At 43.1% G+C, this 19,293-nt stretch overlaps 1 protein-coding gene across 4 annotated transcripts in view; it reads right to left on the reverse strand.

The window, feature by feature from the left end:
* The window catches only part of LOC123989559 (ras-related protein Rab-27B-like), an 88,440-nt gene that overhangs the window by 14,551 nt on the left and 54,596 nt on the right, over nucleotides 1-19,293 (reverse strand). For all 4 annotated transcript variants that reach the window (XM_046290673.1, XM_046290671.1, XM_046290672.1 and 1 more), the window contains one exon: nucleotides 1,692-1,793. In XM_046290673.1, coding sequence (XP_046146629.1) covers nucleotides 1,692-1,774 — 83 coding nt within the window. In that variant the 5' untranslated portion in view covers nucleotides 1,775-1,793. The remainder of the gene's footprint in view (nucleotides 1-1,691; nucleotides 1,794-19,293) is intronic.

Consider the following 19,293-nt stretch of genomic DNA (forward strand, 5'->3'; position numbering starts at 1 on the left):
ATATTATAAATATAATAATAATAAATATTATAAATATAATAATAATAAATATTATAAATATAATAATAATAAATATAATAATAATAAATATTATAAATATAATAATAATAAATATAATAATAATACATATTATAAATATAATAATAATAAATATTATAAACATAATAATAATAAATATTATAAATATAATAATAATAAATATTATAAACATAATAATAATAAATATTATAAATATAATAATAATAAATATTATAAATATTCAGCTACAAGAGCATTAGTGAGATCGGGAACACTGATGTTAGGCGATTAGGCCTGGCCCACAGTCGGCATTCCAATTCATCCCAAAAGTGTTCAATGGGGTTGAGGTCAAGGCACACTTAACCAGCATGGCTACCACAGCATTCTGCAGCGATACACCATCCCGTCTGGTTTGCGCTTAGTGGGACTATCATTTGTTTTTCAACGGGACAATGACCCAACACACCTCCAGGCTGTGTAAGGGCTATTTGACCAAGAAGGAGAGTGATGGAATGCTGCATCAAATGACCTTGCCTCCACAATCACCCGACCTCAACCCAACTGAGATGGTTTGGGATGAGTTGGACAGCAGAGAAGGAAAAGCAGCAAACAAGTGCTCAGCATAGTGCTCAGGTGAAGGGTCACAGACAGTGTCACCAGCAAAGCACCCCCACCACATAACACCTCCTCCTCCATGCTTCATGGTGGGAAATACACATGCGGAGATCATCCGTTCACCTACTCTGTGTCTCACAAAGACACGGCAGTTGGAACCATCATTTTTACATTTGGACTCCAGACCAAAGGACAAATTTCCACCAATCTAATGTACATTGCTCATGTTTCATGGCCCAAGCAAGTGTCTTCTTCTTATTGGTGTTCTTTAGTAGTGGTTTCTTTGTAGCAATTCGACCATGAAGGCCTGATTCACACAGTCTCCTCTGAACAGTTGCTGTTGAGATGTGTCTGTTACTTGAACTGTGTGAAGCATTTATTTGGGCTGCAATTTCTGAGGCTGGTAATTCTTATGAACTTATCCTCTGCAGCAGAGGTGACTCTGGGTCACCTCTGCGGTCCTCATGAGAGCCAGTTTCATCACAGAGTTTGATGTTTTTTGCGACTGAACATGAAGAAACTTTCAAAGTTATTTTCCGTATTGACTGACCTTGATGTCTTAAAATAATGGTGGACTGTCGTTTCTCTTGGCTTACATGAGCAGTTTTTGCCATAATATGGACCAAATAGGGCTATCTTCTGTATAACGCTAATTTATCACAACACATCTGATTGGCTCAAATCTATTAAGAAGGAAAGAACTTCCACAAATTAACTTTAAGAAGGCACACCTGTTAATTGAAATGCATTCCAGGTGACTACCTCGTGAAGCTGGTTGAGATAATGCCATTAGTGTGCAAATCTGCCATCAAGGCAACGGGTGGCTATTTGAAGAATCGAAAATATATTTTCATTTGTTTAACACTTTTTTGGTTACTACGTGATTCCATATGTGTGATAATTGATGTCTTCACTATTATTCTACAAAGTAGAAAATGAGAAGGTGTTCCAAAACTTTTGACCGGCACTGTATATAGATCCATGAAGGTATTGAATGGTGTTGAAAGGGAAAGATGCACATCCCTAATAACTAGTTGTGTGTGTGTGTGTGTGTGTACCTGTATAGAAACGTTGTCTTCCCTACACCAGAGTCCCCCAGAGCCAGGAGCTTGATCAGGTAATCATAGTCCCCATCAGTCATCGTGCTGACCGCGCTGAACCTGGAGTAAACAAAACAAGAACAAGTCATTTTTTAAAGGTATTTGGTACGACTCCACTGGGGATTAAACCAACAACTTTCCAATCTCAGGGGAGACACTCACTGAGTACATGAAGTTAGACAGCGGATTCCTCACTGCTTGTCTGACACATTCACTCATTCATTCAGACAGTTGAAGTCAGAAGTTTACATACACCTTAGACCAACACATTTCAACTCAGTTTTTCACAATTCCTGACATTTAATCCTAGTCAAAATTCCCTGTCTTAGGTCAGTTAGGATCACTACTTTATTTTAAGAATGTGAAATGTCAGAATAATAGGAGAGAAAAGGATTTATTTCAGCTTTTATTTCTTTCTTCACATTCCTAGTGGGTCAGAAGTGTACATACACTCAATTAGTATTTGGTAGCGTTGCATTTAAATTGTTTAACTTGGGTCAAACGTTTCGGGTAGCCTTCCACAATAAGTTGGGTGATTTTTGGCCCATTCCTCCTGACAGAGCTGGTGTAACGGAGTCGGGTTTGTAGGCCTCCTTGCTCGCACACACTTTTTTTAGTTCTGCCCACAGATTTTCTATGGGATTGAGGTCAGGGCTTTGTGATGGCCACTCCAATAACTTGACTTTGTTGTCCTTAAGCCATTTTGACACAACTTTGGAAGTATGCTTGGGGTCATTGTCCATTTGGAAGACCCATTCGCGACCAAGCTTTAACTTCCTGATTGATGTCTTGAGATGTGTCTTCAATATATCCACATAATTGTCCTGCCTCATGATTCCATCTATTTTGTGAAGTGCACCAGTCCCTCCTGCAGCAAAGCACCCCCACAACATGATGCTGCCACCACCCTGCTTCACGGTTGGGATGGTGTTCTTTGGCTTGCAAGCCTCCCCCTTTTTCCTCCAAACATAACGATGGTCATTACGGCCAAACAGTTATATTTTTGTTTCATCAGACCAGAGGATATTTCTCCAAAAAGTACAATCTTTGTCCACATGTGCAGTTGCAAACCGTAGTCTGGCTTTTTTTATGGCGGTTTTGGAGCAGTGGCTTCTTCCTTGCTGAGCGGCCTTTCAGGTTATGTCGATATAGGACTCGTTTTACTGTGGATATAGATACTTCTGTTCCTGTTTTCTTTTTTTTTTCATTTCACCTTTATTTAACCAGGTAGGCCAGTTGAGAACACCTTTATTTAACCAGGTAGGCCAGTTGAGAACACCTTTATTTAACCAGGTAGGCCAGTTGAGAACACCTTTATTTAACCAGGTAGGCCAGTTGAGAACACCTTTATTTAACCAGGTAGGCTAGTTGAGAACACCTTTATTTAACCAGGTAGGCCAGTTGAGAACACCTTTATTTAACCAGGTAGGCCAGTTGAGAACACCTTTATTTAACCAGGTAGGCTAGTTGAGAACACCTTTATTTAACCAGGTAGGCTAGTTGAGAACACCTTTATTTAACCAGGTAGGCCAGTTGAGAACACCTTTATTTAACCAGGTAGGCTAGTTGAGAACTAGTTCTCATTTACAACTGCGACCTGGCCAAGATAAAGCAAAGCAGTGCGAGACAAACAACAACAGAGTTACACATGGAATAAACAAACGTATAGTCAATAACACAACAGAAAAAAAGTCTATATAAATGAGGTAAGATAAAGCAAGTAAGGCAATAAATAGGCCATATCGGCAAAATAATTACAATTTAGCAATTAAACACTGGAGTGATAGATAGTTTCCTCCAGCATCTTCACAGGGTCCTTTGATGTTGTTCTGGGATTGATTTGCACTTTTCACATCAAAGTACTTTCATCTCTAGGAGACAGAAAGCATCTCCTCCCTGAGCGGTATGACGGCTGCGTGGTCCAATGGTGTTTATACTTACGTACTATTGTTTGTACAGATGAATGTGGAACCTTCAGGTATTTGGAAATTGCTCCCAAAGGATGAACCAGACTTGTGGAGGTCTACAATTTTTTTTATCCGAGGTCTTGGCTGATTTCTTTGGATTTTCCAATAATGTCAAGAAAAGAGACACTGAGTTTGAAGGTAGGCCTTGAAATACATCCACAGGTACACCTCCAATTGACTCAAATTATGTCAATTAGCCTATCAGAAGCTTCTAAAGCTATGACATAATGTTCTGGAATTTTCCAAGCTGTTTAAAGGCACAGTCAACTTAGTGTATGTAAACTTCTGACCCACTGGAATTGTGATACAGTGAATTATATGTGAAATAATATGTCTGTAAACAATTGTTGGAAAAATTGCTTGTGTCATACACAAAGTAGATGTCCTAACTGACTTGACAAAACTATAGTTTGTTTACAAGAAATTTGTGGAGTGGTTGAAAAACGAGTTTTAACGGGAACTGGCCTGGGGTCAGTAAGTTTTGTCAAACAAACAATGGGAACTGGCCTGGGGTCAGTAAGGTTTGTCAAACAAACAACAGGAACTGGCCTGGGGTCAGTAAGTTTTGTCAAACAAACAACGGGAACTGTCCTGGGGTCAGTAAAGGTTTGCCAAACAGACAACGGGGAACTGGCCTGGGGTCAGTAAAGGTTTGCCAAACAGACAACGGGGAACTGGCCTGGGGTCAGTAAAGGTTTGCCAAACAGACAACGGGGAACTGGCCTGGGGTCAGTAAAGGTTTGCCAAACAGACAACAGGGGAGCTGTCCTGGGGTCGGTAAAGGTTTGTCAAACAGACAACGGGGAGCTGTCCTGGGGTCGGTAAAGGTTTGTCAAACAGACAACGGGGAGCTGTCCTGCGGTCAGTAAAGGTTTGCCAAACAGACAACGGGGAACTGGCCTGGGGTCAGTAAAGGTTTGCCAAACAGACAACGGGGGAGCTGTCCTGGGGTCGGTAAAGGTTTGTCAAACAGACAACGGGGAGCTGTCCTGGGGTCAGTAAAGGTTTGCCAGACAGACAACGGGGAACTGGCCTGGGGTCAGTAAAGGTTTGCCAAACAGACAACGGGGGAGCTGTCCTGGGGTCGGTAAAGGTTTGCCAAACAGACAACGGGAAACTGGCCTGGGGTCAGTAAAGGTTTGCCAAACAGACAACAGGGAGCTGTCCTGGGGTCGGTAAAGGTTTGCCAAACAGACAACGGGGAACTGGCCTGGGGTCAGTAAAGAAACAGACTGAAGTGACACGGCCCAACGTCATAATAACAAACACAACTTCATTTGATCCAATAAAATCTAATGTGATCAGTCTTACAATACAGATCTCTGGTCTAGATCAGACAAACGAGATTTGGTCAGAACAAGAACAGCGGCATACTAATGTAGACAGTCATCTCATCTCCTGTTAACAAATTACTCTCTGGTCTAGTTTTAGTAGCTCACGTGGAACCACAAACATCAACAACGTCCATGTCATGAGAAGGTTCTGAAAGACTTGACTAATGGAAATCTAATTTTGTCTCCTTAAAAACATGAAAAACACACAAACACATACCCTGTCCCATCTGGACAAGAGGAATACATATGTTAGAACGCTGTTCATTGACTACAGCTCAGTATTCATAGTGCCCTCCAAGCTCACCATTAAGCTTGAGACCCTGGGTCTCAGCCCCGCCCACCCCCCCCCCCCCCCCCCCCCAGGTGATGAAGGTAGGAAACACCACTTCGCTGATCCTCAACACTGGGGCCCCACAAGGGTGCGTGCTCAGCCCCGGCCTGTACTACCTGTTCACCCAGCACTGCGTGGCAACACATGCCTCCAACTCATTCATCAAGTTTTCAAATGACAAAACAGTAGTGGGCTTGACTACCAACAACGACGAGACAGCCTACTGGGAGGAGGTGAGGGCACTCGGAGTGTGGTGTCAGGCTTCAGGAAACAACAGGAGGGAGCACCTCCCTATCCACATCGAAGGGACAGCAGTGGAGAATGTGGAAAGTTGTAAGTTCCTCGGCGTACACATCATGGACAAACTGAAAAACTGACAAAACTTTACTGACCCCAGGCCAGTTCCCGTTGTTTGTTTGACAAAACTTACTGACCCCAGGCCAGTTCCCGTTGTTTGTTTGACAAACCTTTACTGACCCCAGGCCAGTTCCCATTGTTTGTTTGACAAACCTTTACTGACCCCAGGCCAGTTTCCGTCGTTTGTTTGACAAACCTTTACTGACCCCAGGCCAGTTTCCCGTTGTTTGTTTGACAAAACTTACTGACCCCAGGCCAGTTCCCGTTGTTTGTTTGACAAAACTTCCTGACCCCAGGCCAGTTCCCGTTGTTTGTTTGACAAAACTTACTGACCCCAGGCCAGTTCCCGTTAAAACTCGTTTTTCAACCACTCCACAAATTTCTTGTAAACAAACTATAGTTTTGTCAAGTCAGTTAGGACATCTACTTTGTGCATGACACAAGTAAGGTCCACACAGACAGCGTGGTGAAGAAGGCACAACAGCGCCTCTTCAACCTCAGGAGGCTGAAGAAATGTGGCTTGTCACCTGAAACCCTCACAAGGTTTTACAGATACACAATTGAGAGCATTCTGTCGGGCTGTATCACTGGCTGGTATGGCAACTGCACTGCCCACAACTGCAGGGTTCTCCAGAGGTTGGTGCGGTCTGCACAACGCATCACCGGGGGCAAACTACCTGCCCTCCAGGACACCTACACCACCCGATGTCACAGGAAGGCCAAAAAGATCATCAAGGACAACAACCACCCAAGCCACTGCCTGTTCACCCCGCTACCATACAGAAGGCGAGGTCAGTACAGGTGTATCAAAGCTGAGACCGAGAGACTGAAAAACAGCTTATATCTCAAGGCCATCAGACTGTTGTTAAAAACAGCCATCACTAACACAGAGGCTGCTGCATACATATAGACTTGAAATCACTGGCCACTTTAATAATGCCACTTTAATAATGTTTACAACAAAAATAAAAAATAAAAATTATCATATGAATATACTGTATTTGATATAATCTATTGCATCTTGCCTATGCCGCTCTGTCATTGCTCATCCATATATGTAAATATTCTTATTCCATTCCTTTACTTTACTTAGATTTGTGTGTATTAGGTAGTTGTTGTGGAATTGTTAGAGTACTTGTTATTGCTGCACTGTCGGAACTAGAAGCACAAGCATTTGGCTACACTCGCATTAACATCTGCTAACCATGTGTATGTGACCAATAAAATCTGATTTGATTTAATTCAATGTGTAAGGTCAGTCTGGGCTGTGACATGATTGGTTCTATAGGTTGACAATGACTGGTCCTGTTACGAAGGAACTCATTTCACTGTAGGCCACGTGAGGAGATGTATAAAACAGACAACACTATGAAAGAGACGAGCTGTCATCTCATGCCGGACTGGACATTCAGACTTCAACACATTAATGATGTGCCAGATCTCTGGTCTAGACATTCCTTCAGACTTCCACACATTAATGATGTGCCAGATCTCTGGTCTAGACATTCCTTCAGACTTCAACACATTAATGATGTGCCAGATCTCTGGTCTAGACATTCCTTCAGACTTCCACACATTAATGATGTGCCAGATCTCTGGCCTAGACATTCCTTCAGACTTCAACACATTAATGATGTGCCAGATCTCTGGTCTAGACATTCCTTCAGACTTCCACACATTAATGATGTGCCAGATCTCTGGTCTAGACATTCCTTCAGACTTCCACACATTAATGATGTGCCAGATCTCTGGTCTAGACATTCCTTCAGACTTCCACACATTAATGATGTGCCAGATCTCTGGTCTAGACATTGCTTCAGCCTTCCACACATTAATGATGTGCCAGATCTCTGGTCTAGACATTCCTTCAGACTTCAACACATTAATGATGTGCCAGATCTCTGGTCTAGACATTCCTTCAGACTTCCACACATTAATGATGTGCCAGATCTCTGGCCTAGACATTCCTTCAGACTTCAACACATTAATGATGTGCCAGATCTCTGGTCTAGACATTCCTTCAGACTTCCACACATTAATGATGTGCCAGATCTCTGGTCTAGACATTCCTTCAGACTTCCACACATTAATGATGTGCCAGATCTCTGGCCTAGACATTCCTTCAGACTTCAACACATTAATGATGTGCCAGATCTCTGGTCTAGACATTCCTTCAGACTTCCACACATTAATGATGTGCCAGATCTCTGGTCTAGACATTCCTTCAGACTTCCACACATTAATGATGTGCCAGATCTCTGGTCTAGACATTGCTTCAGCCTTCCACACATTAATGATGTGCCAGATCTCTGGTCTAGACATTCCTTCAGACTAGTTGTAGCTCTCCGGTGGTCCCGTCTCGGCCATTCTAGTCTATATCCCTCCTAACTCTTCTTTTTATTCTCTGATCTCTTTAATCTATACAGTTGAAGTCGGAAGTTTACATACACTTAGGTTGGAAGTCATTTTCCCAACAATTGTTTAGAGACAGATTATTTCACTTATAATTCACTGTATCACAATTCCAGTGTCTCTTCGCCTGACATCATAGGAAAATCAAAAGAAATCAGCCAAGACCTCAGATAAAAAAAACTGTAGACCTCCACAAGTCTATTTCATCCATGGGAGCAATTTCCAAACGCCTGAAGCTACCACGTTCATCTGTATAAACAATAGTTACGCAAGGATAAACACTGTGGGACCATGCAGTCGTCATACCCCTCAAGAAGGAGATGCGTTGTCTCCTAGAGATGAACGTACTTTGGTTCGAAAAGTGCAAATCAATCCCAGAACAACAGCAAAGGACCTTGTGAAGATGTTGGAGGAAACAGGTACAAAATTATCTATATCCACACGACATAACCTGAAAGGCCGCTCAGCAAGGAAGAAGTCACTGCTCCAAAAACCACCATACAAAAGCCAGGCAACTGCACATGGGGACAAAGATCGTACTTTTTGGAGAAATGTCCTCTGGTCTGATGAAACAAAAATAGAACTGTTTGGCCATAATGACCATTATTATGTTTGGAGGAGAAAGCGAGAAGCTTGCAAGCTGAAAACACCATCCCAAACGTGAAGCACAGGGGTGGCAGCATCATGTTGTGGGGGTGCTTTGCTGCAGGAGGGACTGGTGCACTTCACAAAATAGATGGCATCATGAAGCAGGAAAATTATGTGGATATATTGAAGCAACATCTCAAGACATCAGTCAGGATTTAAAGCTTGGTCGCAAATGGGTCTTTCAAATGGACAATGACCCCAAGCTAAAGTTGTGGCAAAATGGCTTAAGGACAACAAAGTCAAGGTATTGGAGTGGCCATCACAAAGCCCTGACCTCAATCCCATAATTTGTTGGCAGAATTGAAAAAGTGTTTGCGAGCAAGGAGGCCTACAAACCTGACTCAGGTACACCAGCTCTGTCAGGAGGAATGGGCCAACATTCACCCAAATTATTGTGGAAAGCTTGTGGAAGACTACCTGAAACGTTTGACCCAAGTTAAACAATTTAAAGGCAACGCTACCAAATACTAATTGAGTGTATGTAAACTTCTGACCCACTGGGAATGTGATGAAAGAAATAAAAGCTGAAATAACTCATTCTCTCTACTCTTATTCTGACATTTCACATTCTTAAAATAAAGTGGTGATTCTAACTGACCTAAGACAGCGAATTTTTACTAGAATTATATGTCAGGAATTGTGAAAAACTGAGTTGAATGTATTTGGCTAAGGTGTACATCTGACTTCAACTGTATATATATATACATTTACATTTACATTTAAGTCATTTAGCAGACGCTCTTATCCAGAGCGACTTACAAATTGGTGCATTCACCTTATGACATCCAGTGGAACAGTCACTTTACAATAGTGCATCTAAATCTTATATAGACACAATATAACTGTCTATACACACACACACACACACACACACACACACACACACACACACACACACACACACACACACACACACACACACACACACACACACACACACACACACACACACACACACACACACACACACACACACATATATATATATATATATATATATATATATATAAATAGACAATTCTATATTATGCTATGGGTCAGAGGTTAGACTGTGGCCTTCTGGGAAAGAGCCTGGGAGCGCCAGTCATTGGGTGAGTAGAGAGGGCGTATCGGGGGAAACTGTGTGTTTTACGTGTTCTCTCTCAGAAGGGGTGGCACATGATATCATCCCCATGAGCTGCTCCTCTGGTTGGATGGGAAAGCAGAGACACTGCTACTGACTGTACTGTGTTTACCCCCCAAACCCCCTCCAGATACCACGGTACCATTATCCATTCACTCTACATAGACAGTTCATTGTGAGGAAAGGAAAAGAGTCCTTCTAAATAGAGTCCAATTGGATCTCAGAAGGTTCCGCATACATAATGTGTTAATTGCAAATTGCTTTGGATGACACTGTTCGTCAAATTACCATATTATTAGTGGTAAAACAAAGTTATCAGATCCCAAATGGCTTTTAGGTCCCCAAAGAGGAGGTCCTTTGGTTTAGCTTTAGTGGCTCAGTCTATGTCCCTGTTCCTGTTGTGCGTCGAGTCTGTTCGTTTGCCTCACTGACCCTGTGGATTATATTTAGACAAGAAGATCATGAGACTCCAATTCACTCAGTAGAGAGAGAAAGAGAGAGAGAGAGCTGGAGGGCAACAGCACGGCACCACCGTATCTCCCAGCTGTCCAAGCAGCTCTTTTAAAAACACATTTAGGAAAAGTTGATTGGGGGGGGGGGGTGACTTTCACAACAGCCGAGTAATTAGAATCTTAAAATCACATAACTGTTCAAAACGGCTCTGGCAGTTCTCTGTTGTTGTTAAACCAGACCCTGGGCCCCTCGTCCCCAGGAGGATGAAAAGTCTATGGATCCATTGAATCAGGACGTCCTGAGGATGTGATCAGTGGACCTCTCTGTCCCTCAGAGGACCTCCTCACTGTCTCTCAGGGGACCTCACTGTCTCTCAGGGGACCTCTCTGTCCCTCAGAGGACCTCCTCACTGTCCCTCAGAGGACCTCCTCACTGTCTCTCAGGGGACCTCACTGTCTCTCAGGGGACCTCACTGTCCCTCAGGGGACCTCACTGTCCCTCAGAGGACCTCCTCACTGTCTCTCAGGGGACCTCACTGTCCCTCAGAGGACCTCCTCACTGTCTCTCAGGGGACCTCACTGTCCCTCAGGTGACCTCTCTGTCCCTCAGAGGACCTCCTCACTGTCTCTCAGGGGACCTCACTGTCCCTCAGGGGACCTCACTGTCCCTCAGAGGACCTCCTCACTGTCTCTCAGGGGACCTCTCTGTCCCTCAGAGGACCTCCTCACTGTCTCTCAGGGGACCTCTCTGTCCCTCAGAGGACCTCCTCACTGTCTCTCAGTGGACCTCTCTGTCCCTCAGAGGACCTCCTCACTGTCTCTCAGGGGACCTCCTCACTGTCCCTCAGAGGACCTCCTCACTGTCTCTCAGGGGACCTCTCTGTCCCTCAGAGGACCTCCTCACTGTCTCTCAGGGGACCTCCTCACTGTCTCTCAGGGGACCTCCTCACTGTCCCTCAGGGGACCCATGTGTCGTAAGTAGCAGTAGGAGAGTCTGGCGATTGCACTGTGTCTTCCTTCTGTACAAACACATCTACGGTCTCACTTCATGTACACCAAAATATTTATTTTACCTTTATTTAACGAGGCAAGTCAGTTAAAAACAAATTCTTATTTTCAATGACGGCCTAGAAACAGTGGGTTAACTGCCTGTTCAGGGGCAGAACGACCTTGTCAACTCGGGGATTCGAACTTGCAACTTTTCGGTTACTAGTCCAACGCTCTAACCACTTAGCTACCCTGCCGCCCCAAATAACCCGATGAGTCTGTGCGATTACGATCACCAAACGATTGTCTAGGCTTACGATCAGAGTTATGTTAAAAGGTTCATTACTGAACATCTACTAACCCTCTATTAGTGAATATTAACATGAAGTTAATACCATTTTGGATCAGATTGAAAACATTATGTTTCAACAGGAGATGCACTACGAGTCTGTCGTGTGAAAGGAGGTAGTCCCTGTTGTCTGTCATGTGAAAGGAGGTAATCCCTGTTGTCTGTCATGTGAAAGGAGGTAATCCCTGTTTGATTTGAGAATGAGGAAATTGGTTTACTATGTCCATTTCCCTTTCCATTAATGGGGCATTTTCTTGTGAATAGCTAGTGAAGAGAGCTGGTAAGTAGAGGATATTAAATCAACAAGATACTTGAGGACCCCATTGAACAACAATGACGCAGTCAGACAGGGTCTGCCTTCCAAAATGGCACCCTATTCCTCATTGGTTTCTGACCAAAGGTAGTGCACTATATAGGTCTCTGGCCAAAGGTAGGGCACTATATATGTAATATATAATAATAATAATATATGCCATTTAGCAGACGCTTTTATCCAAAGCGACTTACAGTCATGTGTGCATACATTCTACGTATGGGTGGTCCCGGGGATCGAACCCACTACCCTGGCGTTACAAGCGCCATGCTCTACCAACTGAGCTACAGAAGGACCACTGGCCAAAGGTAGGGCACAATATAGGTCTCTGGCCAAAGGTAGGGCACTATATATGTCTCAGGCCAAAGGTAGGGCACTATATAGGTCTCTGGCCAAAGGTAGGGCACAATATAGGTCTCTGGCCAAAGGTAGGGCACAATATAGGTCTCTGGCCAAATGTAGGGCACTATATAGGTCTCTGGCCAAAGGTAGGGCACTATATAGGTCTCTGGCCAAATGTAGGGCACTATATAGGTCTCTGGCCAAAGTAGGGCACAATATAGGTCTCTGGCCAAAGGTAGTGCACTATATAGGTCTCTGGCCAAAGGTAGGGCACAATATAGGTCTCTGGCCAAAGGTAGGGCACTATATATATATAAGTCTCTGGCCAAATGTAGGGCACTATATAGGTCTCTGGCCAAAGGTAGGGCACTATATAGGTCTCTGGCCAAATGTAGGGCACTATATAGGTCTCTGGCCAAAGGTAGTGCACTATATAGGGAAAATGGAGCCATTTGGGATGCAGTCAGTGTGATTCAGGCAGAAGGTTTTAGACACCGCACCATTGAAGAAGACTGATTTGAAGTGTCTCCAGATGCATCCCATTACAATACATTTCTCCACCTCCAACACCAGCCGTTGGCTACAGAACAGCACTTTCAATCTGGAAATTTGTGCACCAGTGATTAGATGAGAGTAGTATGGAGGCTGGCTCCTATTTCTTTTATTTTTTATTTTTTTTACTAGCAGACAATTTATTACTACAAACAGTAGCTATAGTACACAGTGGTACAATGAAATTCTGAAACACATTAAAACTTTAACGAGCCAAGGAGAGGGGTGGGTATGGCTGGATGTCTTGTTCAATTTTGTAATGGAAATACACAAGCTCTTGTAAAATAGATTTTACGTGTCCTTGTTAGATAAGGCAACGTCAACACAAATGACGCAATCCTGTAAGGATTAGGAAGCTTTTCAAATGAAAGAACGTTGTCTGATCTCAATTTTGATAAGCTGCTAAACATAATAACCCTGCTTCCAGTCTAAACAAACTGGTTCTGGCTTTTAATAGCAGGTGGCCTAGTAGTTAGAGCGTTGGGCCAGTAACCGAAAGGTTGCTGGATCGAATCCCCGAGCTGACAAGGTAAAAATCGGTTGTTCTGCCCCCTGAACAAGGCAGTTAATTAACCCACTGTTCCCCGGTAGGCCGTCATTGTAAATAAGGATTTGTTTTTAACCTCTTGAGTGTAGGGGGCAGTATTTGATGTTTGAATGAAAACGTACCCAACTGAAACGGCCTATTTCTCAGGCCCAGAATCTAGAGATTAGGTTAGAAAACAGTGTAAAGTTTTCAAAACTGTCAAAATATTGTCTGTGAGTATAACAGAACTGATATTGCAGGATAAAACATGAGGAAAATCCAACAAGGAAGTGCTGTTTTTCCTGAAAGCTCTCTTCCATTGCATGTCTTGCCTCCATTTAAAGGGATATCAACCAGATTCATTTTCCCATGGCTCCCACATGTTGTGAACAGTCTTTAGACATAGTTTCAGTCTTTTATTTTGAAAAATGAGCGGGAAAGATCAGATCGCGTCATTGGATGGCTGGGTGCCAGCAGCGTTTTGAATGCACCAACAGAGTGGAGTAGACATTTTCTCTCTCTCCCATTGAAGAAGCTACAGTCCGGTTGAAATATTATTGATTATATATTGTAAAAACAACCTGAGAATTGATTATAAAAAACATTTGACATGTTTCTACGAACTTTACCGATACTATTTGGAATTTTTGTCTGCCCCATCATGACCGCTCGAGCCTGTGGATTTTTTGAACATTACGCGCCAACCAAATGGAGGTATTTATAATCTTTATGGAAGAAAAGGAACATTTATTGTGTAATTGGGAATCTCATGAGTGCAAACATCCGAAGATCAAAGGTAAGCGATTCATTTTATTGCTTTTCTGACCAATCTACTTTGCTGCTAGCTGTTTGTAATGTTTTGTCTGCTGAGAGAGATGTCCTTACAAAAACGCTTGGTTTGCTTTCTCCGAAAACCTTTTTTGAAATCTGACACGCCAGGTGGATTAACAACAAGCTAAGCTGTGTTTTGCTATATTGCACTTGTGATTTCATGAAAATGAAATATTTTTAGTAATTTAATTTGAATTTGGCGCTCTGCAATTTAGCAGATGTTGACGAAAATGATCCCGCTAACGGGATGGGTGCGCCAAGAAGTTTTAACTGACTTGCCTAGTTAAATAAAAGGTTAAATAAATCAATTAAATAAACAAAGCTCTTACTACTGTCCCCATAGAGAGATCTATAGCTATGACACCAGTCCTCTACTGAACTGCTTTTGAATAGTGATTTGATAAATAAGTTGATTTTTCCTAAGACCTCGATCATGCATCTGTAATAGAATATGAGTCCTTATCCTACACACCAACATCTGACTTGCGGCCACAGTTACCACGACCAGGAAATGGTTCATCCTGTTGAAAAGGAAGCAGTAGACAGCATGTTATTTCTCACTGATGTTTCTGATGCCTTATCAAATCAAAAAGTATTGGTCACGTACACATGGTTAGCAGATGTCATTGGTCACGTACACATGGTTAGCAGATGTCATTGGTCACGTACACATGGTTAGCAGATGTCATTGGTCACGTACACATGGTTAGCAGATGTCATTGTGAGCGAAATGCTTCTTCAGATGTCAGTAACTCAAATGAAGCGTTCCAAAGGAGACATTACAAAAAAACTAAATAGGTTATTATTATTATTATTATAGGTTATCATCGTTCCATCGACTGAGAATGAAACATTAAAATTGTCAACAATATTGTTAATGAATAATGATGAGTGAGAAAGTTAGACGCACACATACAGTGGAGCAAAAAAGTATTTAGTCAGCCACAAATTGTGCAAGTTCTCCTACTTAAAAAGATGAGAGAGGCCTGTAATTTTCATCATAGGTACACTTCAACTATGACAGACAAAATGCAAATGGGAAATAAGTATTTGGTCACCTACAAACAAGCAAGTGGGAGAACTTGCACAATTGGTAGCTGACTAAATACTTGCCCCACTGTATCATACCCCCAAGACATGCTAACCTCCTACCATTACAATAACAGGGGAGGTTAGCATTTTATATCACACCCCCAAGACATGCTAACCTCTCACCATTACAATCTTTTTTATTTCACCTGTATTTAACCAGGTAGGTTCTCACTTACAACCGCGACTTGGCCAAGATAAAGCAAAGCAGTGCGACAAAAACAACAGAGTAACACATGGGGTAAACAAATGTACAGTCAATAACACAAAATAAATAAATAAAATATATATATATATGCACAGTGTGTGCAAATGTATTAAGATTAGGGAGGTAAGGCAATAAATAGGCCATAGTGGCGAAATAATTATAATTTAGCAATTAACACTGGAGTGATAGATGTGCAGAAGATGAATGTGCAAGTAGAGATACTGAGGTGCAAAGTAGCAAAAAAATGAATAACAGTATGGGGATGAGGTAGTTGGATGGGCTATTTACAGATGGGCTGTGTACCGGTGCAGTGATCTGTGAGCTGCTCTGACAGCTGATGCTTAAATTTAGTGAGGGAGATATAAGTATATTTAGTGAGGGAGAAATTCGTTCCAGTCATTGGCAGCAGAGAACTGGAAGGAAAGGCGCCTAAAGGAGGAGTTGGCTATGGGGATGATCAGTGAAATATAGCTGCTGGAGCGCGTGCTACGCTTGGGTGCTGCTATGGTGACCAGTGAGCTGAGATAAGGCGGAGCTTTACCGAGCAAAGACTTATAGATGACCTGGAGCCAGTGGGTTTGGCGACGAATATGATGCGAGGGCCAACCAACGAGAGCAACCAACGAGAGCATACAGGTTGCAGTGGTGGGGCTTTGGAGACAAAACTGATGGCACTGTGAGACTACATCCAGTTCGCAGAATAGAGTGTTGGAGACTAATTCGTAAATGACATCGCCGAAGTGAAGAATCGGTAGGATAGTCAGTTTTACTAGGGTATGTTTGGCAGCATGAGTGAAGGATGCTTTGTTGTGAAATAGGAAGCCAATTCTAGATTTAATTTTGGATGGAGATGCTTAATGTGATTCTGGAAGGAGAGTTTACAGTCTAACCAGACACCTAGGTATTTGTAGTTGTCCAAGTATTCTAAGTCAGAACCGTCCAGAGTAGAGATGCTAGACTGGCGGGCCGGTGAGGTCAGCGATTGGTTGAAGAGAATGCATTTAGTTTTACTTGCATTTAAGAGCAGTTGGAGGCCGCGGAAGGAGAGTTGTAGGGCATTGAAGCTTGTCTGGAGGTTAGTTAACACAGTGTCCAAAGAAGGGCCAGAAGTATACAGAATGGTGTCGTCTGCGTAGAGGTGGATCAGAGAATCACCAGCAGCAAGAGCAACATCATTGATGTATACAAAGAAAAGAGTCGGCCCGAGAATTGTACCCTGTGGCACCCGTATAGAGACTGCCAGAGGTCCGGACAACATGCCCTCCGATTTGACACACTGAACTCTGTCTGAGAAGTAGTTGGTGAACCAGGCGAGGCCATCATTTGAGAAACCATGGCTGTTGAGTCTGCCGATAAGAAAGCGGTGATTGACAGAGTCAAAAGCCTTGGCCAGGTCGACGAAGATTGCTGCACATGGTCTTTTATGGTTTAGGACCTTGAGCGTGGCTGAGGTGCACCCATGACCCGCTCGGAAACCAGATTGCATAGCGGAGAAGGTACGGTGGGATTCGAAATGGTCGGTGATCTGTTTGTTAACTTGGCTTTCGAAGACTTTAGAAAAGGCAGGGCAGGATGGATACAGGCCTGTAAAAGTTTGGGTCTAGAGTGTCTCCCCCTTTGAAGAGGTGGATGACTGCGGCAGCTTTATAATCTTAAGGGATCTCAGACGATATGAAAGAGAGGTTGAACAGGCTAGTAATAGGGGTGGCAACAATTGCGGTGGATAATTTTAGAAAGAGAAGGTCCAGATTGTCTAGCCCAGCTGATTTGAAGGGGTACAGATTTTGCAGCTCTTTCAGAACATCAGCTATCTGGATTTGGGTGATGGAGAAATGGGGGAGGCTTGGGCAAGTTGCTGTGGGGGGTGCTGAGCTGTTGACCAGGGTAGGGGTAGCCAGGTGGAAAGCATGGCCAGCCATAGGTAAATGCTTATTGAAATTCTCGATTATCGTAGATTTATCGGTGGTGACAGTGTTTCCTAGCCTCAGTGTGCAGTGGGCAGCTTGGAGGCGGTGCTCTTATTCTCCATGGACTTTACAGTGTTCCAGAACTTTTTGGAATTAGTGCTAAAGGATGTAAATTTCTGTTTGAAAAGGCTAGCATTAGCTTTCCTAACGGACTGTGTATATTTGTTCCCAACTTCCCTGAAAAGTTGCATATTGTGGAGGCTATTCGATGCTAATGCAGTACGCCACAGGATGTTTTTATGCTGGTCAAGGGCAGTCAGATCAGTAGCCACTCGTTTGCAGCTAGCTCGCTGCGATGACCCGATGTAATGATCCAGAGCGGCAGGAATCCGGTGATGTGGTAGAGAGAAGCAGTCCGATATGCTCTGGGTTGATATCGCGCTGTGGAGACTGGCAGGTGTTGTCCGAGCGAAGGCTGGCAGGTGACCGAGACAAACGTAAAGACGGCTAGTTGTGGTTAACAAAGACTAGTAGCTAGTTAGCTGGCTAGCTCCTGATGGAAGTTCCAGTTCTAAGGAATAAAAATAGCAGATCCGTACCACATTGGGTGAGGCGGGTTGCAGGAAAGTATATTTAGTTTGTAGATAGAAAGTGAAATTAAGATATATCTGAAAAATAGTATTTACACTGGATAAGACAAAGACAGATACAAACGTCCTACTGCTACGCCATCTTGGATCCCAGACAGGGGAGGTTCAAATTTTATATCATACCCCCAAGACATGCTAACGTGTTACCATTACAATAACAGGGGAGGTTAGCATTTTATATCATACCCCCCCAAGACATGCTAACCTCTCACCATTACAATAACAGGGGAGGTTAGCATTTTATATCATACCCCCAAGACATGCTAACCTCTCACCATTACAATAACAGGGGAGGTTAGAATTGTTGGTGGGGTATGTTATTTATGCCTCTGTAATTTTCTCACTCATCATCATTCACGATTCATTCAGGACTATCCGTAACCATGGTAGCATCCACATGAATGTAGGAGTGTTTAGAAACATGTTCTATTCTCATTTACAGTAAAAGTGACTCCAAAATGACACAATACATTATTTACCATTCATTTCTATTGGGCACAAAATGATCAAAAACAAAACAGCAAATGCATCCAACATGTTTGTAGAGTCACAAGCCTGATGTAAATCAGAAGAGCTATTAGGTTAACAGAGCATCTCTTTCTAACAGAGCATCTTTTTCTAACAGAGCATCTCTCTGTGTTGACAGACAGTCCTATAGGTCGACCATAGCTTCTATAGGAGTCTATATATATATATATATATATATATATATATATATATAAAATATTGTTTTCATTTGTTGTTGCAACACGTTTGGCTACGGTGTTTGCACTAATGAATACGACCTGGAATACGACCTGTGTTGACAGCATTCTAAATCTATCTGACTATTCAGCCTCTATACGGAAGCCTTAAACCGGTAAGCTAAATGGGAGACATCCCTCCTCCTGGTTGGGCTGAGCTGTAAAGAATTCTAGGAAGTGAGTTCTCTATAGGGAAGAGGTCTCTACGGGGAAGAGGTCTCTACGGGGAAGGTCTCTACGGGTAAGAGGTCTCTACGGGGAAGAGGTCTCTACGGGGAAGAGGTCTCTACGGGGAAGAGGTCTCTACTTGGAAGAGGTCTCTACGGGGAAGGTCTCTACGGGGAATGTCTCTACTTGGAAGAGGTCTCTACGGGGAAGGTCTCTACGGGGAAGAGGTCTCTCTACGGGGAAGAGGTCTCTACGGGGAAGGTCTCTACGG

The sequence above is a fragment of the Oncorhynchus gorbuscha genome, linkage group LG11 (assembly GCF_021184085.1).
Source record: "Oncorhynchus gorbuscha isolate QuinsamMale2020 ecotype Even-year linkage group LG11, OgorEven_v1.0, whole genome shotgun sequence".
NCBI classification, from domain to species: domain Eukaryota; kingdom Metazoa; phylum Chordata; class Actinopteri; order Salmoniformes; family Salmonidae; genus Oncorhynchus; species Oncorhynchus gorbuscha.